The 24,515-nt window shown below is 41.9% G+C and overlaps 1 protein-coding gene across 3 annotated transcripts; it reads left to right on the top strand.

Annotated features, from left to right (window-relative positions):
* Positions 1-4,742: 4,742 nt before the first annotated feature.
* TMED8 (transmembrane p24 trafficking protein family member 8) lies at positions 4,743-24,070 on the top strand (the record flags this gene model as incomplete). Of its 3 annotated transcripts, none has more annotated exon segments than XR_003550807.1 (6): positions 4,743-4,824; positions 9,607-9,736; positions 12,944-13,070; positions 13,497-13,802; positions 15,695-16,197; positions 21,182-21,262. XR_003550807.1 is itself a non-coding variant. In XM_027775174.1 (6 exon segments), coding segments are annotated over 6 exon segments (785 nt in total), but the record flags the coding sequence as incomplete, so codon positions are not given.
* Between the last annotated feature and the right edge of the window lie 445 nt (positions 24,071-24,515).

Genomic DNA, 24,515 nt, shown 5'->3' with positions numbered 1-24,515 from the left:
CCACGTAACTTGGCCAAGTCCTACTTTTTGTTTCATTTTTCTTCATTCATGTTAGCGTGTGTGTGCACGCATGTGAGAGGCCATGAGAGAGATGAGCAACCCTGCACAGCCTCTGGTTACAACATGATCCCTTTCCTACAGCCTGCTGGGTCTTGGGCACCTGTGTGTATACCTGGTGTGTTTCTGGCTATCCAGAACAGGGATTCAAATGGTGGTGGCCATGTGGAATCTGGGTTCTTTTGGGCAGTGCATTACTGCTGCACCATGGAGCTGGCCCCTACTCATTCTGTAATACTCTGTTATTGTCATTGCTTTTTGGAAACCTCTTTTGATACATTTCTTCTCTAAATTTGTTACTATTTGTGTTTTTGTAATATCTAGTACATAGTTCTATTGTGTATGATACATTTATATTCCAATTGCCTATGACTTTTATCTTCTGCACTAGAATGAGCTCTTTAAGGGCACATATCATGTCTAATTTAATTCCATATTTCCAGCATAAAATTCAGTTCCTGACACATAGTAGGGACCCAGTGAAAGTCTGTTGAGTTGAGGCAGTCATTAACTCAAGTTTCTCTTTCTGATGTAGTTGCTCTAAATGTTATATGTTTCAATTTTGGAAACTTGGCAGAGTGATATCTGAAAGATGGGTTTAGTGCTCTGCTTTAAATGGATAAACAGGGCAGCCAGGTGGTTAAGGTGGCAAGACCCCAAATGGCTGACTACACAGTTGAAGTCCCAGACCCAGTGACTTGAAAAACACTCCAGGTATGTATGTCTGCATGTCTAAAATCCTGAGAGGAGAATGGAAGAGGGGGGATTGCAGCATGGCCATCTTCCCCAGGGGAGGTGCTTTTTCACTCTTTCTGTCTTTCTCTCTAGTGAGCACATGCACCCTACAGCATATTTTTAAAAAAGGTAACTGGGTGCCGGCAGGCGACATGGTGGTTAAGGGCACTGGACTTCCACATGGCCAACCACGGTTCAAGTCTCGGACTTGGTGGCTTGCTTTCTCACTTTCTCTTTCTGTCTCTCACTGTGTCCCTCTTTGGTCAAGCCTAAATAAACAAATAAGTAAGTAAAGTTAAATAAAATAATTTTTAAAAGGCAACTGATTTTACATTCATAAGAGTTCATTTTGACTATATGAATTATTAAAGGCTTGCAAATTAAAACAGTAATTATCTCATTGTGTCTACCTATTACATTAGCAAAGTTGGTAAGGAATAATTTTTTAAAGAATTATTTAATTTTACTTATTCATTCATTTATTTTAATTTGACCAGACAGACACATACACACACACACACACACACACACACACACACCCCACACAGACACAGAGAGAGAGAAAAAGTGAGAAGGCAAGCTACCAGGTGTGGGACTAGAACTGTGGTTGGCCATGTGGGAGTGCCTAGCACCTTAACCACCATGCTACCTACTGGTCCCAGGAATAATTATTCATGTGAGTGAGAATGTGGGGAAATAGCCGCATTCATTCATTGCTGGAAGTGAAATTTGGAGAGAAATTGGGCAGTGTGTGTAAAAGCCACAGTGTTTAGACCTCTCATAGGACATTTCAATTTTGGGGATTTGGCATTAGGAAATACAGTAAAAGAGATTACTGCATTTTAAAATTCTCTCATGCGTTAAAATAAGAGAATGCAAATTAAAATTGAGATAACATTCTACACATGTCAAGTTCTGTAACTTTCAGAACTTTGATAGCATACAAGGGGACTTCACAAAGTTTATTGAAAAATGGAATTAAAGTAGGAGTTTATTTTGGTGCAAATATTTTTGAAATCCAAACATGTTTTTTTCATAATGCTCATTGGAATCAATTTTGTCTGATACAAATATAACAACTTGTGCTCTCTTTTGGTTACCGTTTACATGGAATATCTTTTTTCATCCTTTTAGTTTTAGCTTATGTTTGGCCTTAAAGCTAAAATGAATCTCTAGTGGATAGCATAAAGTTTATCTGTCCCCTCCCTCAATTTTCTATAGGGCATGTGCACTTGCCAGAGATATATAGAGAGGGAGAGAGTAGGAAAGTGAAAAAGCACCCTCCCTGGGGGAATAACCATGCCATAATCCCTTCTCCTCTGCTCTCTTCTTGAGATTTTGGGCACATTTTCACCCATCATGTTTTTCAAGCCCATGGGTCCAGGACTAGAACTGCATAATCATGTGGGATCCAGTGCCTTATCCACCACACCTGATTTTTTTTCTTACAGTGAATAATGGATTGTTTGCATATTAAAATTTTTTTAAAAAGGAAAGCCAAACGGTTAAGGGAGTCAGAACCCATATAGCTGACTGTGGTTCAAATCCTGGCCCTGGCAGTTTAAAAAACATACCAGTCATGTGTGTGTGCCTTAAATCCCAACAGTATGGAGAAATGGAGGAGAAGGGATTGCACTTTCTCTGTCTCTGTCTTTCCATTTCTTTCTGGCAAGTATGTGCATGCTCTGGCAATTAAAAAAAAAAAAAAGAACAAGAAGGAAATAAAATTTGGAAAGGTAGATGTATAATGATTTATCTGTGTTTAATTTGTTCTACAACAAGGAAAGCATTGTTAGCGTAACTTAAAAAGTTAATTTGAAATAAATAATACGTGTATGTAAAAATCCTTCTTTAAGTTTAGAAGTCATTTCTTTTCCAATTTATTTCAAAAAAAGAGCATAAAAGAGAGTAGGCTTCAGAAAAGTTTATTTTCATAAGCCCTAGAGATCTTGATTGACTTATTTAGGCCAACGGGCTAAGTTTGAAGTTTAAAAAAATCTAGTGCCTGGCTACAGTATTATGACAAGAAATATTGTATCCTTTTTAAGAGGTTATTATCAGTGTGCTCTGCACAGATTAGAATGCATCTGAAAAAGTTGTCATTTTAGCTTCGTACTTTAAACGGAACAAACTAAGCGGAACACCTGAAGGAGGCTAGCATGGTCAGGGGCCATCTGATGTGGAAAGGCCCCAGCCTGGGGAGAAGGAACTTGGAGGAAACACAACAGCGGACTGTAAATATTTAAAAGGATATTGTGAGGAGGAGGATCAAAGAGTAGAATTTATTAGGAAGCAGATTTCACTTAGGTCGACCTGGGGAGCACTCTGTTTGCATTGCCAGTCAGTGAGATGGGCCTCTTTACAGAGTGGCAGAGATGGGAACACGGCTGGTGAAGCATCTTAGACTCAGCTCCTTTGTCGGGAGGACGGTTGAGTGGCATGCTCTGTAGGGTCTTTTGACTTATGAGTCTCTGAACTGACGAAAAGAAAAACTGATCTTATTTGCATACAAAAAGTGAGATTGGATTAAGGTTGATCATAGATTTGCCTGCCATCTCGTGTGTGTGTGTGTGTGTCTTTAAGAGAGAGATTTTTGCTATAGGGCGTGTGTGCTTGCTGGAGAGACAGAGAGAGAGGGAGACAGAAAGTGAGAAATCACCCCCATGGAGGATTACCACACTGCAGTCCTTCTCCTCCATTCTTCTCTTGGGATCTTAGTCACGAATGCACACACACCTGGCATGTTTTAAGCTCCTAGGTCCGAGACTCGAACCATGGTCGACTACGTGGGAGTCCAGCCATGTAACCATTACATTATCTGCTGTTCCACCATCTTTACTTTTATTTTGCCACGAACAGTTATACTTTCAGAGTTTGAGGTTTACTTCTCTAAGTTGTGTTTTGTATTGAGAAGTGGAATTTAGGCTTCAGTTTCTTTTTTTTTTTAAACTTATTTTTTCTTCCATGATAGAGATAGGAAGACAGGATAGCCAAGCACCCCCAGCAGGGTCTTCATACCATGATCCACTCTTAGCTTCAGCCAGGCTGGATCGTGAGCTTCCACCCAGCATGCATAGGGAGGTCTGAGAACACAAACCCAGGACCTGTCCATTAGGTTACAACCTCACAAGGTGCTGCATTACTAATGCACTACCATCGGGCCCAGCTTCTTGCTGCCTTAACCAAAGGCAGGTAAATAAAGGGCAATCTACTGGGTCGTTGGAAAGGTCATGATGTACTTTTCTATGTATCTTGGCTTTTTTGATGACCCAATAAATGCATTGAACCATATGCTATCTGAGTGCTCAGGGAAAGGCTAAGTGAATAAACCACAAAACTAAGTAGCACCTGATGGTTAAGAGTGCAGCTGCCTGGGTTTCAGTCTGATCTGTATGTCTTAGTTTCCTCACCTGCAAAATGGTAGTGATAATACCAGTCACGGGTTTACTGGGAACTTGGAACATGGTCTTCATTTTGCATTTCTTCTGTGTAGTTCTTCAGGGAACCTGATTATTTAGTAAATAATTGGCGAGTGAGTGAATGAATCAGAGAATGAAATCACAAAAGTTTGACCTGACCTTGGATACAGTGATATGAACTTACTATGTAGAGGTGACATTATATACTCTGACACACTAAATTCAGTTCATTTCAGCCTACATCCCAGTCTGTTTTCTGTGTTCTGCCTAATTTAACCATCTTCTTACTGAGAAATATGATTCTTGGATGGACTTGTTTTAGAAAATTATTTTTTTCATGGGTTGTGATAAAAATACTTGATGTGGACTTGAATCATTACTTTTGGGCCTCCAAAAGTATAAAGCTGACGCCCAGAATATTTTGTAAAGAGGAAGCTGGTTAAAACTGATGGATTTTTGAAAAGGATACCAGGTAATTATGATTGCATTCCCTCTCAGATACTGAATTTTTCTCTTTTCATAATTTTCTAGAGAATGAAGATCTAGAAAAGAACAAAGTCACCTCTTCACTGGCTTCTGCCTCTGATCCAGAACCCCCTTCCTCACCCCACAGGTAGGGAAAAGCAACTGCTTTGGATAAAGTGCTTTTAGAGGTTTGATCTTCTGAGATAAAAAACTGATGGAAGAAGACAGCGACTTTAATGGGGAAGACAAATTAGAGTAGAGGGTATGGATAGTTTTGTCATTTATCAACTTTTAAGTGTGTTTAGGGGCAATGTCAGATCTATTTTAGGTTGTAAATGTTTCTTTTACTTTCAGAAGATAAAACTGTAATAAATAGTCTAGTGTAGTGTCCTCATTTATCTTCTCCTGAAGATCATGTTCAAGTGTTAAAATAGCTGAAGTAGATCCTAGGTGGACTTGTGAGAGAATGCGTTTGGCTTTTACCCATAAAATACATGCTCACGCATGTGCATGCGTGCACACACACATCAGTAGGAGGCAGTCTTTTATTATGTACTTTTCAGATTAAACCATTATGAGGACCTTAAGTTGTCTTTTCTTTTTTAAAAAATGTGTATTTCTTCCACACGAGTGACATGCAGAGGCAGAATAACAAACACCCCAGAGTCTTTCAGGCCCCAGTCGCCACAGTCGCCCTCTAGTCTCATTTTGTTCTGACCACAGGCATATGCATCCAATGTTCCTGGTGTGCTGAGGGAAGTCTCTGGATGCAACCCTGGGACCTTTCCAATGTGGGTCCAGTTGGGCCACAACTGCACCCCTACTTGGTTCCTGATACTTTAGGTTGCCAGTCTTATTTTCATCCTGTCCATTTCATCTTCCTGCCATCATTGACACCAGAATATATAGCAGAAAGGGAAGAGTTGTGCTGAACCCTGAATGAAACAATAAGGGAGTAATTCAGGATAGTTGTACTTCGGAGGGCCCTAAACTAGCGGAAACGCAGTCTGACTGGTCAGCTGATGGTATAATATTATTCTGTTTTACAATAGAATCCGTAGTCCATGCCCCACACAAAACTGGTGACTGGGGTTAGAGGGGAATATCAAGATATCTAAAAATCCTGTGGAGTTCTATTTAGAAGTTCTTCTTTTGTATACAAGATAATTTATATTATAAATATAATTATAGTTGGTTATAATCATATAATAGCTGTACTTTATTGAATATTTTCCTATAATAATGATGATAAAATTTCTTTGATCAGATATTTCTCTTTGCTAAATATTATACCAACTGTTACAGTGTTTAAGTCGTTTAATTCTTTTTTTTTTTTTTAATTTTTAAGTCGTTTAATTCTCATAATAGCCTTTAGAACCTGTAGTCTCCATGAAATAGGTACAACTGACCAGTAGAACCTGTAGTCTCCATGAAATAGGTACAACTGATTTTTTTCTTAAGGAAAATAAAACGGTGAATTCAATAATTTGCCCAATTCACATAGCTACTGCTTATTCACATAACTGGCAATAGGGGGGATTTGAGTTCTGTGCTTGGAGCTACTGAGTTATATATAGCAATCCTTTCAGAAGACACAGCCTCCCCCAGGCTTGATTGAGGTAATTGGTGTTTTCTCCAAGTCCCCTGAGGGGAACTTTCCATCTTTCTGCCATCATCCTTTTCTGTACATGTTGATTTGAAAGGCCTTTGGGAGATGGGTTTTGACACAGAACTGTTTTATCCTCCTAAGAGTAAATAATTTTTTTGAGTGAGAAACTTCAAAACATCCTTAGACAAAAGGAGATTTAAATTATTTTTTTGAGCTTTTTGCCATAGGGCACATGCACTTGCTGAGAGAGACAGAGACAGGGAAAGTGAGATATCACCTTCTAGTGGGGATGGCCATGCCACAATCCCTTTTCCTCCATTTTTAATTTGGGGTTTTGGGCACGCATATCTGGCGTGTTTTTTAGGCTAATTGGTCCAGGACTTGAACTGTAGAGTCATCCATGTGGCATCCAGTGCCTTAACTGCCATGCCACCTGTTGGCCCAGAGATTTTAATTTTAAAGTTTTTGTTTATAAAATCTACTGAGCAAAGGAAAAACCCCAGCAAGTATGACACCGAAAGCTTAGTGCTTGTCTTTGTGTCACTTGGAAATGACAACAGAACTTTCTGTCTTTCCAAGTGAGGGTAACTAGTTGGCTAGGCTCTTCCCATTCTTTGGGTTGGGCTCTCTGCTCTGGTCAGCACAAACCAGAAGGCTTGAAGTGGAGTTTTTTTCCTTTAGATGGCTTATCACTGGCATCAGATGATTTAAAATCTGTGTTTCCTAAAATACCCATCACTGATTGTCCAGAGCATGAAATGCTAATGCACATACTAATTTTATGCAGCTGTTATATGTCCTGTTTAAATAATTTTTTTTATTAGCAGAGTCGTATTTGTCGAAGGCAGCATGCATGAATGCGAAGAGACTAAATTTTAGTTACCACATAAAGAAAGTTCAGGCTACTCATTCAGATGAACTATTATAGTCTCACCTTCCTAATACCTTTTTAAAAAAAAAAAGAATTACTTATTTAATGTAATATTATCATTATTATTTTAATTTGCTGTGGGGCATATGTGCTCACGAGAGACAGAGGGAAAGTGAGAAAGCAAGCTGCCAAGTTCGGGACTCGAACCGTGGTCAGACATGTGGCAGTTCAGTGCCTTAACCACCACACTACCGACAGGCCCCCCTTCCTAATATCTTGAATGATAGTCTTAATCCAAAATTCTCTTGTTCCCAAATAAAAATTAACTTACTCATTAAATATATTTTGGTTGTCTACTATTTATTCATTCAACAGATATTTGTTGATAACCTACCATATACTTGGTAGCATTCTACATACAGAAGACACCACAAATGGACAAAACAATCCAAGCTGCTGCCCTCAGAGTTTATATTCTAATGAGAGAGGCAGAGAGAAAACACACATCATATTCATAGGATCTAAGTGGCATTTTATGCAGTGCTCAAGGTAGAGAGTCTAATAGGAAACCTCCACATGGAGCTGGGACACCCAAAACCTGTACCTTTAATGAAAAGCTAAAGAAAAAACCCTCCACCCAGAAAAGAACAGCAAGGAAACTTGAATGTCCCAAAAGTGGCACTGTGTAAGGGGAGGGAAAAAAAAATCTTCCTTGAGGGGCACCAGTCTGTTGTCTAAAGTCATTCTGCCAGCATCGTCTAGATACCATAAACAGGGAAATTAACTTCCAGCCCTCGCAGGTTGGGAGCATTCCCAAATACTAGCAGGAGCAATGCAGATCTCCTGGGGGAGACTCGGTGTCAGTCTAGTCCCATGGCAGTTTTTAGACATCAGTTTTTAAGCTGTCCTATATTCCAGTTGTGTTAAAATCTCAAAACAAATGTGCCGTCTTGCATTCAGCACAATATGGTACCTGTTATGTCAGGCAGTAATAATGCAGTGAAGGATGAAGCAGAGTCAGAGCAGAAAGAGTGATGGGGCCGTGAGGGCCACATGATATAGCCAAACATCTGGGCACCACCGGAAGTGCCAGTTGAGTAGAAATCTGAAGGAAGGAAGGAAAACAAGGTAACTGGAGGAAGAGGTTGCAGCAGGTGTAAAGAGCCTCAAGTGGGAGAGAACTCGAGGTGTTGGTGGACTAGCAGAGATCCAAGAGGCCATGTGACTGGAATGACGGGCAAAGCAGGGTTGATGGTCAGGGTACCACAAGCTTGGTTCTAGGTGCTGTGCACACAGAGGGAGTCCACACAGAGGGAGTCAGATCGAGTTCCTGACTTCAGGCTTACCTTGTAGTAGAAGAGGCAGATAATAAGCAGGGTTAAGAAACAAAAATGAACGGGAATTTCTGCGCTTAAGAGCATTAAAATAGGCTCATAGCTTAAACCAGTTCACACTTCACACTGGTTCAAGCAAACATGAAAATCAACAGCCTCGTACAGCCATGATTCTTGTTCTGAGGTAGTTGGTATGCATTGGATATTCAAAAAAATGGCTCTGTTTTATGTTAAGAAGAGATCATTTATAAACTAGAAGTGATTTTTCTTGTTTATGTTAAGAAAGGAGGAAAGAGAGAGCAAGAAGGTGAATAAACTCTAAAATAAAGCCCTCTTCTGTTTCCGTCATATTTTTTTTTTCAAAAGAATTATTTGTTATTATTATTACTATTTAATTTGAACAGAGAGAGAGACAGAGAAAGGGAGAGAAAAAAAAAAAAAAGCCGTCAGGTCCAGAACTCAAACCGCAGTCGGCCACCTGGGAGTCTAGCGCCCCAGCCACCACACCACCCCCCAGCCCCACCTCATATGTTCTATGGAGGCATTTCCCAGTCATGTACTCAGCCTCTCTGAGGACGCAGTGCCTTAAATCAGTAATTCTCAAACCTTTACACTCTTAAAAAATTTATTAAGTCTCCCAAAGGCAGCTGAATACCACATGGCCAACTGCACAGTTGGAGTGCTGGAACCGAGGGCTTGAAAAACACTCCAGGCACACATGGATACATGTATAGAATCCCCAAAGGAAGGAGAAACGGAGAAGGAATTTTGTCTTGGCCATTCCCCATAGGGGTTGCTTTCTTGCTTTTTCTATTTCTCCCTCTGATAAACACATGTGCCCTCTGACAAATGAAGGAAAAAAACACCTCTGAAGAATTTTTGCTTGTGTGGGTTATATCTACCAATATATACTATATCAGAAACTAAAACTGCTTTACTGTGGGCCAGTTCAGCCCTGGTCAGTGGTGGCCTAATGTGACAGTTGATTTAAATGTCAGGGAAAAGTGGGGATGGGGAGGGGGGTGTCCTTTGAATGTTGTTTTATTTCAGAATTTCTTCAGGACTGTTGTGCTTTTCAAAGAGCCATTGAATTGACATGTCATCTTCCTCTGAGAGGCCACAGATGATATCTCCAGTGAGTAAGGATGCCACGGAAGAGCTGCGGAAAGTGGCTGGTGCCCTGGAGTCTCATGCCTTGGTAGAACAGGAGCCGCTGCCTGCAGACCAGCCCCAGGTCCTCAGCGAGGTAGGGAGCAAGTGCTGGCTCTCTGTCACAGAAGGAGGAATTCGTGGCACCAGAACCTGTATGCATAATTGACAGGCTGGACTTAGAAATCACTCTGAGGGTAGCTCCCAGAATTCTCTCCTTGTTCCCATTAGGACAGCTCAGGTTTAAATTTTATTTTATCGTTTTCAATTTACATTTACTTCTTGTACATCTTTGTGGGGTACAATATGGTTTCTCAAAGCATGCATGTAGCATGTGATAATCAAATCAAGGAGCTAGCTAGCTATATATCTGTGAATCACACTTTTTTCAGAAAATTGTTTCATAACCTATTTGCCTCATGTACATGTATCCTATGTCTGTTAAATGTTTTCTACTGAGCCCCTCCCGCCCCTTCCTGCTCCCTCATTCCTTGTGCAGTCTCTATTTATGTTAATTGCTCCTTTCTACTTCTTTTTTTAAATTAACTTGCCTCCTTTTAATAATTATTTTTTATTTATTACCATTATTAATTTATTTTTTTAAGATTCCTTCCTTCCTTCCTTTTTTTTTCTTTTGGAGAGGTTTTCGCTATAGGGCGCGTGCGCTCGCCAGACAGACAGAGACATAGAGACAGAAAGCGAGAAATCACCCCCCAGGGGGGATGGTCATGCCGCAATTTCTTCTCCATTCTCCTCTCGGGATCTTGGGCATGCACACACACACACATGCGCGCGCGCGTGCCCGCCCACGCCCACTGTGAGTTTTAAGCCACCGGGTCCGGGATTCGAACCACGGTCGACTACGTGGGAGTCCAGCGACATAACCATTATGCTAACTGCTGGTTCTCCTTCCTTCCTTTCTTTCACTTGACCAGAGAGAGACTGAGAGAGAGGGAGAAAGTGAGAAAGCAAACCGCCAGGTCTGGGACTTGAACCGCGGTCGTCTATTTGGGAGTCCAGCGCCCTTAACCACCATGCCACCTGCCAGCCCGGACCATTATTATTATTTCACTTGACCAGACACACACACACACACACACACACACAGAGGGGGGAATTAGAGAGTGAGAAAGTGAGTACCTTGACCACTACACTATCTGCTGGCCCCGCCTCTCTCTACTATGTCTTCAAATGTTTTCAACTTCAGGGCATCTCATTTTTAATTATTTGAAGAATGATTATTCATATCGCCCACGGGACCTTATTGTACTCACACCCAGTTGGAACCTACTCAAAAAATGAAACATTAGAATGAATGTTTCCGTGTTCTCCAAAATTCTCTTGCTGTGAGGGACCTAGAGTCATTGGACTGGATTTGAGTCTCACTTTTCTTGTTGATCTACTTAGTACTGATGATAAGAATTCTTTTTTTTTTTTTTGGAGAGATTTTCATTGTAGGGCGCGTGCGCTCGCCAGACAGAGAGAGACATAGAGACAGAAAGCGAGAAATCACCCCCCAGGGGGGATGGTCACGCCGCAATCCCTTCTCCTCCATTCTCCTCTCGGGATCATGGGCACGCACGCACACGCGCCCGGCGTGAGTTTTAAGCCACCGGGTCCGGGACGTGAACCGCGGTCGACTACGTGGGAGTCCAGCGACATAGCCATTACGCTAACTGCTGGTTCCCTGATGATAAGAATTCTATAGCGGTTGGGACCAGCAGGTGGCTTGGTGGTTAAACGCTGGACACTCCCACATGGCTGACCACAGTTTGAGTCCTGGACCTGGTGGCTTGCTTTCTCACATTCTCTTTCTCTCTGTGTGTGTCTCTCTCTGGTCAAATTAAAATAAATGAATGAATAAATATAAATAAACAATGATTTAAAAAAAAAAAGAATTCTATAGCGGTGGTGTTGGGAGTAGTGGACCCCCTTCCATGGAGATATGGGAGGCGGGGGCTGTTTGTATTATTATTAATGCCTGTATTGTAATAACAGGCATTAGTGTGGCAAGGACCAAGCTTACAGTTACATTTATAATGCTTTGTAGTTTACAAACATTTTTCTTCTTAGCACTTCATTTACTCCTGAACACAACCTGTGAGATAGGTTGTTACAAGGTTGTTCTCAGGTAACAAGTGAGGAAACCCAGGTTAAAACTCTGAGTGACTTTTTACTAAGGCCTCCAGCTAAATCCTTTGTTTATCCTTTTGGAAAGGAAGGATACCTTTAAGCAGGCTAGACAAAGTATGATTCACCTCATTTAGCAATGTAGATGAAAAGAACCCAGGGCTTTGTCTCCAGAAACAGATACTGTGGAAGTACAGCCTGGGAGGATTACAAACCTGATTTATTTATTTCTTGAAAATACAATTCCAGCCTCTAAATGGATTGCTGACTCACTGATGTGCTCTTCCCTGGGGTCAGTAAGTATAGATTTCTTGTTGAGTTGCCTGCTATGTGGAGAAGAGGCAGGAAATTAAGGCAAAATAGCATGAATCAAGGAACACCAATCTGAGTGCTTTGAAGGTAAACACACTAGGGAGAGATTGCAGACTCAAGGAACACAGGAGCCGGGGAGTGCTTTGAGTATCAAATGCCATTTGCACTTGTCCAGGTAGGTCAGACAACTGGCAACAAGTATACTGTTTAAATACAAATCTTGGAACCAGCCTAAGGTGAAATTATAATTATTTAGAGAACACTGTCAGTGACAGAAAGGGTAAGACAATCTATGACCTGAGGTGTGTCGTAAATGAGAGAGACAGACACAGATACACACAGACTCTAAACCAGATTCTCCTTGCAGTGCTTTGCTAAGTTGACTGACAGTGATGAGAAGTAGCCCTTAACTGGGAATTGTGGCAGGGGACAGTTTGGCAGCGTGGGAGTCACCCCGGACCCCATTCACAAGACCTGTGGTGAGAGGAGCCCCAGGGACCAGCTGTGCAGACCAAGACAGAGCAGGGCACACCCAGAAACAACATTGTTGCAAAAAAGCAGTAACAAACTGTGAGGATATTCATGGGCAAGGATTTATAAAGGGTTTAGAGTAGGAAAGCTGCAAAAGGTAGGAAAAAAAGGGAAAGGATCTTTAAATTTTAGGGAACATTGGTAGCATTTCAGAAGTAGAATTGATTGTCAACTTGTACTTGGAAGAGAGAGGAGGAACGCTGACCAGCACATTCAGCTTTGGATTGGGTTGCGGAAGGTAATGGGTGGCACAGGGCAGCCTTCATTTGGAAAGAGGCACATTGGAACCTGCTGCTCTAATACATCCTTCACCCAGAGTTCTTTTGTGCAGGTGGCCAAGTATCAAGTTCCACAAAGGTCCGGGGACATCGTTATGATCCAATCTGAGCACACAGGAGCTATAGATGTTCTTTCAGCTGATATGGAATCTGCAGATCTTCTGGGGGACCACAGGAAAGGTGAGACTTTTGGGAATGATGAACTTGATTTTTTTTGTTTCCAACTTATGTTTAAAGAAAGGTAGCTTACATTTAAAGGGGGCTGGCAGGTGGCGTAGTGATTAGGGCTCTGAACTCCCACATGGCCAACTATGGTTCGAGGACTAGACGTGAAGGCTTGCTTTCTCATTGCCCCTTTCTCCCTCTTTTTCTCTGGTCAAGTTAAAATAATAATAATAATTAATGAAATGAAATAAATTCTTTTAAAAATAATTTTTAAAAAAAGAAAAAAAAGGCAGAAGACAAAAGGAAAGACAACGACTTGTGAAAGGAGGTCAGAGGCACCAATAGAAGGGATGTTTTTGACTGTGCCAACCTCCCTAAGCAGGTGTGGTAACATTTCCTCATGGTCTGTCAGAGGTAGTAAGGACATGCTTATCCTTTCAGTCTCTCCACCCCTGATGGCTCCTCCAAACGTCTGGACCTTTGCCAAGGTGAAGGAGTTCAAGAGCAAGTTGGGCAAAGAGAAGAACAGCCGTCTGGTAGTGAAGCGGGGTGAGGTGGTGACCGTCCGGGTTCCTACCCATCCAGAGGGGAAGCGTGTCTGCTGGGAGTTTGCAACTGATGACTATGACATTGGCTTTGGAGTTTATTTTGACTGGACCCCTGTGACCAGCACTGACATAACAGTGCAGGTCAGTGATTCCAGTGAGGATGAGGATGAAGACGAGGAAGAGGAGGAAGAGATTGAAGGTAATTTCACTTTAACACTTTTTGCAGTTTCTCTTCTGGCTCAGCCTGATTTCCGGTGACCACTTCCTGGGTTGTTACCAGTTCTCCTCATCTTTTGAATTCAGGTGAGGAATCCAAGAGCATTGCTGGTGAGGAGTTCAGCACGCTAAGCTGAGCGGCGCAGGCCAAAGCGAGACCCTCAGAACATTCTGGTGGGGTTGTGCTGATGCCTTCGTGGGAAGCTTCCTTTCCTTTTTAGTCAGCATCTAGTTTTTTCTCCATCATCTCCCAGGTGGCAGGACTAGGGTGAGTCAGTGCTACTGAAGGTAGAGACAGGGTTTTCAGATCACATATTAACCTGATATTATCTTACGTCTCTCTCAACTTGGGGGTAGTTATTCTTGTCCTGGAACTAAACTGAGTGATTACAATTTGCTTAATATGCCCAGTATCTTCCCTCTCCAGATTGTCACAACTGTCTGACTGCTGGTTACTTCTCTTTCTTTTCTAATTTTTAGGGAGTTTTTTTGTTTGTTTTGTTTGTTTGTTTGTTTGTTTTGCTATAGGGCATGTACGCTTCCCAGAGAGAGACAGAAAGTGAGAAATCACTACCCCCCGCCCCCGAGGGAAGATGGCCACCCAGTAGTCCCTTCTCCTCCAGTCTTCTCTGGGGATTTTGGGCATGCACTTACATGCACCCAGCATGAGTTTCAAGCCTTCAAGTCTGGGACTCAGACTGCCATCAGCCTTGTGGGAGCCCAGTGACGTAATCACTACACCATCTGCTGATCCCGCTGGTTATTTCTTTATGTCCCACGCACAACAGTTTTAGTTTTCTTTCTTTCTTTCCTTTTTTTTTTGGTGCCCTGGCACTTCTCTTCAAATTACATTTTTTTTTTTTAATTTGCCTAAGGTTGCGTGTACTTGTCAGAGAGGGGGCAAGACAGCACACACCTGCCATCCACCCTGGGAGACAGTTATGCTGCAATCCCTTCTCCATTTTTCCTTTTGGGATTTTGAGCATGCATGCACACTTGCACATGTGCCCACCTGGTTCTCAAACTGCTGGGTTCAGAACTCCAGCCACATAGTCGACCATGTGGGATCCAGCCACATTGGCCACCACACCACCTGCTGACCCCAGAGCAGTTTTAAAAGTGGTTTCTGTTCCATTCTAGTTGTTATTTGTAGTGTCTACTAAGGGTGACCTTGAGACATTTTGGGGGTAATGTAAAATTAAGTTCTAAACATTTCTAAGATTCTTTTAGAAAAAATAGGTTCTATTCATTAGTCTTATTCCTTCATTTTCTTGTATAATCTTACAATCAATCTCTTAACTTCCTTCTTCAAAGAAAACTAAGTCTGTGGATGAAGCTACAAGTACGCATGGAAGAGAAGAACCTCATATCTTTTTTGTCAATTTCAAGAAACTAAGTGAACTTCAGAGTCCTTCTGTCCAGTGTGATGTGTATCTGCATTTCCCACCTTTGTTAGCTAGTTCTTTCACCTAGTGAATGAATGGATGTCAGAATCTTCCTTTCTCAGTATCTCCAATAGCTCTTCCTCCCTTTTGGAAATAGCTGGGTACTTTCTGGAGATAGGAAGGCTCCTATTCAGCTATATTATTGTATCTCTGTGGAAACCTTCTGGCATTTGGGATGGGACACTTGTGTGTTGCGTAGGTACTATCCTGATTTTAGCACTCCTGGACTTTTGGATACTAGATGCCAAGATCACCCAGTAGCCATTCTGATGATCACAAAGGTCACCAGACATTTCCAAATATCTGTAGAGGGCAACGACTTCCCCCGGGTGAAAGCCGCCGTGTTATCTGGTCTATCCTCTCACCTTTAGGTGCGATCCGTCTGGTCTCTGAACTCATATCCAAACGCTGTGCCATTTTGTTCATGCAGAACCCGTCCCAGTTGGCGATGTGGAGAGAGGTTCCCGGAGCTCCCTGCGAAGTCGCTATGGGGAGGTCATGCCTGTCTACCGGCGGGACAGTCACCGAGATGTGCAGGCTGGCAGCCATGACTACCCTGGTGAAGGCATCTACCTGCTCAAATTCGACAACTCCTACTCCCTGCTACGCAACAAGACTCTCTACTTCCACATCTACTACACTAGCTGAAGGACTGTGGGGGCAGGGGACACACTGTTTCCTGGTGAAGCAGGCTGCCAGCTGGGGCCTCTTGTTTTGGACAGGCAAGCGCTAAAAGTTCAGTGTGAGGCTCCTGAGCCTCGTGCCCTGCCTGGCTTGCCTGACTATTGACCCCACGTAGCTTTTCCCCCTTCTTGGCTTCTGCAGGTGGTGGTATAGCCCCCCCTGTTCTGTGGTCTTTGACTTATGCTCTTGCTTCAGACTCCAGCAAAATCTGTCTGTGAAGGCACTTATCAGGCAAAAGCCTGAAAGGAGGTATGGCGTTGTCTTTTAAAACTACATTTGTTTTGGTACAAGGTTTATCATTCAGATTGCTGCTCTCCTCCCACAGAGCTTTTATTGCCGGTGCAGTTAGTGGCACCCATTCTCTTTGCTTTTTGAAGTGCCAGAAGAGGGAGAAGCACATTGTCCATGAAGGAGCCCAGTTTTTTTGGGTGGATAAAGCTCCGTCCAGCCTCTAACCACTGCCATGTTCCTGCCTGCTGGTTATTCTTGGTCTCTAGCACAGGCTGGGAGCCTCACTGCCTTTGGAATGATATTGTTATTCTGATGGTTACACTCTTCTTTTCCTTTTCCTAAGCCTGTGTTTTTGCCATGCAGCAAGAACTTTCATGCAGCTTAACGTGACGATCAATGTAACCTAAGGCCTTTGGGGAAGAAAAATGGCCTCCATTCCCTTCCAGTTTCAAGAGCTAGTTTTCCTTGCCAAGGGCAGCAATGGTTGAAGTGAAAAGGATGGAAGTCAGGTACTGAACTGATCTCAGAACCCACCTTGAAATCAAGTGTTACGAAATTTTTTTGTATCATCAAAGGAGGAAGACTGTCATTTGAGAAAGAAAGTTTAAAAAAAACACTCCCCGGTTTTTTGTTTTATTGTCACCTTAGAATATGATCATTAGAAATTTTGCTTTGGAGCCAAATGCAGTGAGACCCAGTTGGGTGCCCAAAGTTTCTGGATTTGGGCCCTTAGGAAAGGTGATAATGAAGCTTCACTGTTGCTGCTGAATGTATCGGTTCTTTTCCTGGCCAAAGCCTGCATTTCCCTGGTGACGGCCTTTTACACCCTATTGGGCTGGAGGTCCAGGAGCGCCACAGAGCACAGGTGGTGCTGCAGCCAGTGTCACCAGAGCCCCAGTGCCAGGGCCTCAGGCAGAGGAGAACGAGACCAGGCAGGGACCTTAGTGGTCGTCTCTACCTCCTCATTTCTTATTCCTTGTGTTAAGTCTGTTACTGCCTTCAGATTTTGAAGAGTAATTAGATTTATTTATTACCTTATTTATTTTTAAAGCACATTTCATTTTGCCTTTGAAACAGTTTCCATATGTTTCTCAGAAGGCTTCCCATCTGTTCTGAGCCACTGAGGCCACCTCTTCTATGAAGTTAAAGATGATGGTTTTAGGAGAACTGGGGAAATGATGATGTTCTATTCCTGCAAGTCAGTCCTGCAGGGCTTTGAGAGGAGTCTGTCCCGTCAGAGAAGGAGGATGCCAACCTACCCTGTACTTAGGGAACAGCCCAGAATTCCCTATGAGAGGTTCTAAGTTGGAGGGAATCTGCCTATTCACTGGGGATTGAGTGCAGAGGAATTGACTAGCCAATCAGAGTTACTCTGTGATTCCAAGATTTCAAAATCCTTTGCCTCCTCTAAGGCGTCACCTTCCTGATGTTACCTTTGGCTCATTCCTTCATTGTGTGGCTACCTCACACCAACTCTCTTCTTGGGGCAGTAACTCCCAGTATGTCTGTAGTAGTATCATTGTCGCAAACGGAGCGCAGTGCATCCTGCACCTGCTGTCTCTTGGGAGCAGAAGGCCCACGTAGGATGGGGCATTGTGGATTGCCACAGCATTCCCGTTCTGAGTGGCATCACACCTTGTTTTAGCTTTTCCAGTGTGTTTTATAGATGATCACTCTGGCCAAAATTTGTATACTTTGTAAGAAATAATTGTAGCGACTGTCTATTTGAGCCTTGAAAAGCAAACTTGCTGTGCGTCATCCCATCATGTAGCTGAGTGACTACTCCTCTGTCACTGAGGTTGAATCATGCCTTAGCTAATAGAACAGTCATTGTGAAATACTTTCTACCAAGCTGTTTTCCATTCACCTAAAGCCTTGCCTTTTTTTCTTTTCCTTTTTTTGTTTATTATTAACTTCTGACTTTCTCTCAAAATGGAACTGTCAGGTCCTATGTCGCAAGCTCCCAGGGATAACACTTATTATTATTATTTTTTTTTTTTTTTGCCATGAGATTCTCTGGGATTACTTTCTTTAGAATCCTGGTTGTGTTGCATCAAGGCAGCCTGAGAGACTCATTTCCATCACCTTTGTGTGCCTGTTCTTGTCTGGTCAGTTTTGAGGTCCCAGGCGTTGTTACATGTCATTCTGTACTGGTTTTTCACTAACAGTTAGGGTTTCTTTGTTCCATAAGCACAAAATAGCTAACAGAAGATACTTTCCTATATAGTTCATTCATAATTCTCATATTAAGTTTCTGAAGTAATTGAACTTTAAGGACAAAGTAATATTTACTGAAACACAGATAGCTACTGAGAACTTATAGCCCAACAAATCCTAAGAGATGATCGTTTCCTCAGTCCTTTCCTGTCCAAGTTTATAGAGCTCAGCAAGAAATGAAAATCATTCGCTTTTACCCTCACCCTGTTCTCTAGAGCACAAGGAAGTACTAACAAGCAAGTGCAAGAAAGTGCTCCATGGTAGGGGGTGATTGGAATTCTCTACACAGAGTGGCTGAGTTCTTCAGTTTCTTCAGTCTTGCCACTTCGTTGAGAGATGGGGCTTTAGAAAGGAAGATGTGTTTAAAGTTTTTTTTTTCAATATTTTATTATGGAAAATTTTCAACAAACAAAACTTTTAAGAATTACATATATTATGTCTGTATGTGTATATATATATATATACATATCACATAGAGTTTAAATTATATACTACTGATTTTTAAACAAAGGTAATTCTAATGTTCCGTTCCTTTAAAAAAAAACAACAACTTTTTTTTAGGCTTTTGTCAGAGGGCACATGTGCTTGCTGGAGAGAGAGAGAGAGAGAAATCATCCCCCAGGGGGGATGGCCACACCTCAGTCCCCTCAGTCCCTTCTTCTAATTCTCCTCCTGGGATCTTGGGTACGCATGCACACACGCACAGTGTGACTTTTAAGCTACTGGGTCTGGGACTTGAACCATAGGCTTTGTGGAGTCCAGCACCTTAACCACCATGCCACCTGCTGACCCTGTATTCTGTTCCTTTTCGCACATGTCCAGCTAGGGAAGTTACTCAACACAGATATCAGCAGGGAAGGTGCCCTACACAGATGTCAGCTTTCCTGTATCAGAGCACCCCTGATTTCTAGCAGACCTATTTTATTCAAAGGGGGTTACCCAGGAGGTGGTCTTCCTAAAAATATTCTTAGTTCCTGTCTTTCAAAACTCATGCAGCATTTCCCTGTTCCCTCAGGCCACTGCTGTTTCCTTTCTGACTGGCATGACAGCATGAGGGTAATCACACAGCTGCTCTGGAAGGACCTTCTTCTAATCTCTTTCTTTATGACACATCCTCAAGACTCTGAAGTTGACACTCAATCCTCAGATAATATGTAGCTTTAGAACAGAAGTAGGTAGCAACTTGAAATTAGACCATTCTAATTTTTTTCTTAATGAATTGACTCATGCACTTTAAAAATACTTTTGTCTTTTTTAAGAAAGAAAAATTCATACTATAAGAAAAGTAAAAATTGTTCCATTGTAATATGTATACGGGAGAGTTAAATCTGAAAGCTCACTGTTTTAATCAGTGAGTTAGATATTACTGTAAAATCTATACATTTCTATAGAAAATTATCTGAGCTTAGTTTTCAGTGAGCCCTACTCAGTTTTCCTTTAAGAGAATTAGGTGAAATCCAGGTTGTAAAGTCCATGGTTTTACATTTATTTTTAAAGATGAGGTCTCTGCAAAAGGTTGCCTTCTAACTCTAAAGTCTGTAGTTCTAAGGTATGGAGTTGAGTGACCTAATACTTACATTGAAGACTATTGTTTTACCAGAGGGGAAGCAGGGGCCTAAGTTAAATAGTTTTGTGACTGATTGTAATTCGAATCCCAGCCCCAGAGGCTTGAAAGGCATGCCCCAAATCCCAACAGGATGGAGAAATGGAGGAGAGTGGACTGTGGTCTGACCATATCCTGTTGGGGGGCTGATTTCTCCCTTTCCCACTCTCTCATCTTTCCCTGGCCAGCCAAGGGACCCTTTGGCAATTGAAAAAAAAAAAAAAGTTTTGTGCTGCCTGAGATCTGTCTTTTTAAATTGGTAATGAGTGGTGAAAACAATAAAATGGGAGAGTGAGGAAAGCAAAGCTATTACATCCCAAACTTTTGCTCATCTAGATTTTGTTTAGTGCTTTAGTTTGCATTGTATTAGAATTGTTTTTAAACCAGAAGCCTTACTAGTTCTCATTGTGCTTATTGGAGAAATCCCAAACCCACTTTGCTGTCTTTTCCAGCAGAGTCAACTTTAGAAATATGTTTGAAAAGGTCTCCTCTGTTAAGCAGAATTCTGACCTGAGGATTGACTTCATCTCTATTTCCTTTGGGACTTAAGAGTTCAGTGCAGGGACCAGCAGTTAGCGTAATGGCTATGTCACTGGACTCCCATGTAGTCGACCGCGGCTCAAGTCCCAGACCCAGAGGCTTAAACTCACGTCGGGCGCGTGTGCATGCGTGTCCAAGATCCGAGAGGAAAATAGAGGAGAAGGGATTGTGGCATGGCCATCCCCCCTGGGGAGTGATTTGTCACTTTCTGTCTCTCTCTGCCTTCCTGGCAAGTGCACATGCCCTATAGCAAAAACCTCTCCAAAAAATACATAAGTTCAGTGCAATGAAAAAAGGTAGTGGGATTAGAGAGAAGCTGAGAGGAGTTGGTTCCAGTTGTGGTACTGTACCCACAGTTGGTTTTGACTATGGCAAAGGAGATGAAACAGGTTAATTTTGCCCAACATCACAGAAGAGCCTAAAACTGCAAGAGTGTATTTGTGTGACAACTGGGTGCCCTGTAGGCTGACTTCCCTGTGAGGTGTAGGATCAGCGCCTGTAATCTATGTGGGATGGTCATACACCCTGCAGCAAATGGAACAAACCAGACAAACACAATTGATTCTCTCTTTTAGAACTTCTATTTAGAGTATCTGTGGGGGCTAAGGTCCTTATCAACCCATTTACCTGATTTCTTTCCAGGTGTACAAAAGACTAGGATGCCTAGAAACCTAAATCTGCTGGAAAGGGGAAGAGCACCATCCCTACAGAACAGCATCTCAGGGGTCGAGGCTATGTCACTGGACTCCCATGTAGTCGACCGCGGCTCAAGTCCCAGACCCAGAGGCTTAAACTCACGTCGGGCGCGTGTGCATGCGTGTCCAAGATCCGAGAGGAAAATAGAGGAGAAGGGATTGTGGCATGGCCATCCCCCCTGGGGAGTGATTTGTCACTTTCTGTCTCTCTCTGCCTTCCTGGCAAGTGCACATGCCCTATAGCAAAAACCTCTCCAAAAAATACATAAGTTCAGTGCAATGAAAAAAGGTAGTGGGATTAGAGAGAAGCTGAGAGGAGTTGGTTCCAGTTGTGGTACTGTACCCACAGTTGGTTTTGACTATGGCAAAGGAGATGAAACAGGTTAATTTTGCCCAACATCACAGAAGAGCCTAAAACTGCAAGAGTGTATTTGTGTGACAACTGGGTGCCCTGTAGGCTGACTTCCCTGTGAGGTGTAGGATCAGCGCCTGTAATCTATGTGGGATGGTCATACACCCTGCAGCAAATGGAACAAACCAGACAAACACAATTGATTCTCTCTTTTAGAACTTCTATTTAGAGTATCTGTGGGGGCTAAGGTCCTTATCAACCCATTTACCTGATTTCTTTCCAGGTGTACAAAAGACTAGGATGCCTAGAAACCTAAATCTGCTGGAAAGGGGAAGAGCACCATCCCTACAGAACAGCATCTCAGGGGTCGAAGAGTTAGACAGTGAGTTTCTTTCTTTTCATCGCTGTTCTTGTAAGGCGTAGCTTGTTTAGCAATTTATGCTCATTTATAGAGAGCAAGTCATTGGATTCACTGTGGGCTAGTGCTTAGGAAGCCATGATACATGACTCTGTGGGAAGTGGGTAGGAAATGGGTGTCTAAAACCAGCTACAAGCAAGTACATTTTCCAGCAACCCAAGAACCCTCTGTTCTGAGAACGGGAGGAGACACTCAGGCAAGAAGTGCTTTGGCTGCATGTGTCTAGTGGTGGTCAGTGGAGCTCCTATGCTCCGTCTTACTCATCTAGCACCTGTGGGCTCCCCTAAGTACCATCCCAGTTTTTCAGGCAATGAGGCTAGGGCAGGATTTAAGACTCAAAAGGTCAGAAATTTCGTGAAGCACTGTGTGGCCAGATTTTGGACATCACTATTCCCTCTGAAGTGTTTCATTTCCCGGCTTGAACCAAGGTCACACAAAGCTCCTCCTGTTTGAATCCCTTGTCTCTAAGAAGACAGTTAATTGCCTAAAGCCTGTGATAGTGGGGCTCATTCACTAATGGTCATTCCTTACAAAGTTCAAAGCCAAGACACTAGCTTTGAAATTCTTTGTTGTCCTGCTCACGGGTTTGAACTCATGATCTAGTTTCTATTATATGTACCTTGATTTCTTTTAGGTCCTAGGCATGTGAACCAGAGTAAATGTCATGGCTTTTTTTTCTGTTTTTAGACATGAGGAAATAGTGCCCTAGGAATCTAGAGACATGGGCTCCTTTATTAAATTTCACACACTCTATCATTTTAAGCAGGTAATTTTGGCTTATCTTGAGGGGTAAAATAATATTTATGAAATGACTTCCAGGAGACAAAGTATATTTTCTAAAGTTCTGATACAAGATCATGCACAATTCTGAAATCTCAGTTTGAAATATTATAGTATATAGTATTACCAAAGAGCCTTTAATTCAGTGTTTAAGGGGCTCTCTTCCTGAACTCTTTTCGTCACTCAGGGTTGAAATGCCTAGTCTGTAATGTTTGTTGTTATTGATTGTTATTGTTGATTCTTTGGTTCAGGCCAAGAGTCATCTGGAAGACATTATCTTAATTTCTTCTCTAATGCCCTAAATACAGTACATTTTATTAAGAATTTCCATATTAAAAACTCCACTCATGTTCCTTTCAGAGATTATATTGTCCCACAAGTGAATTAGCCTTCATTCAATCTGAAATTAAGCCGAATTAGTTCCATTTAGCATGTTAAAGAGCAAGTATGCTCTGGAGAAAGCAATCCCATCACCCGTGACTCTGGTGTACTATTTCTCCTTAATAATAAAGGGAAAGGTTTTGAAATTCCTGGAAGAAAGCTGCTTTGTAGTCAAAGTGGTGGATTATAAGAAAGCCAGATTTGGGTAGGGATAATTGGGAGAGAGAGCAGTACTTGAAGATTTCCTAAACGACTTAATGCCATTTAGCTTATATTTCCAAAGAGCCTGTTTTGGAGACATGCAGTCCTATCAGCTGATTGAAAGATGATCATGTTTCTCCATAAATATTGAAGCAACTGGCAACCGTGAAGACACTTCCTTACTGTTCCACATCGTGTACTAATGCCAACGTGACACAGGGGGTTTGAAGGGAAACCATGCTTTTTTCTTTAAAATACAAAAGTATCTCAATCATTTATGAGAGTCAACTTGGTTTCTAAGTTCCCTATCATAAGAAATGCTGTCAGCATTTATGATTTCTAAGTTAAAAGCTCTATAATGAATTGTTACTTAATTCTTATGTCCCGCTGAGTCGTTCCTCTTTTAAAATACCTTCTTTTATCATCTTGTGGCACCGAATGTGTTGATGTGACACACTGATGAGCCTGAGCTATGCTTCTTCAAATGGCTCGGGTCTTCTGTTTTTATATTATGTAACAGTTTTGTGATGCTTTTGTGCATTCTTTGTCTTCTCTTTGGAGTTTTGAAACTGTCATAAATAAACTTTTTCACTATGCACCTGAAACTTTTGAGCTATTTTTTTCATGTATCCGATTTGAAAGTTAAATTCTTTTACCTCTCCTCTTCATCTTAAGAGAAAAAATTATTCTATATATCATATGAATTATTTTATAATCTGTTAAGATTTTTAAATTAAAAAGATTGAGAAGAAGATTCATGATAGATTTTTTTTCACCTTTGTTTAAATTCATGGCAGAATATTATAAAGTAGGAGCTGGGTTTGGAAGAATTGGGCCTGTAATGATGATGAATAAATAGAACATTGAGTTTTATGTCAGGATTTGTGCCCAGTGGTGCTCATTCTCTCATGAATATACTCTGTTCATATTTGGAACCAGTACTTTGGATACAAGGTAATTGCTAACATAGTCTTTGTGATAGTTAATTTAGCCTATTTTCATTCACAAAAAAATAACATCATAACATATCTTTGACATCTTTTAAAACACTGTCTCAAGATAGTACATGCTGCTAAGTCTCAGGCTGGGACCACCTGGGAGGCCCTGGTTTGATTCCTGGTCTGACCTAAATAAAAGCCAGGTGCAGTG

This window comes from Tupaia chinensis, unplaced genomic scaffold (genome assembly GCF_000334495.1).
Source record: "Tupaia chinensis unplaced genomic scaffold, TupChi_1.0 Scaffold000528_1, whole genome shotgun sequence".
Lineage (NCBI taxonomy): Eukaryota > Metazoa > Chordata > Mammalia > Scandentia > Tupaiidae > Tupaia > Tupaia belangeri.
Note: the sequence above shows the minus strand (reverse complement) of the source record. Positions and strands in the feature narration are given on the sequence as shown.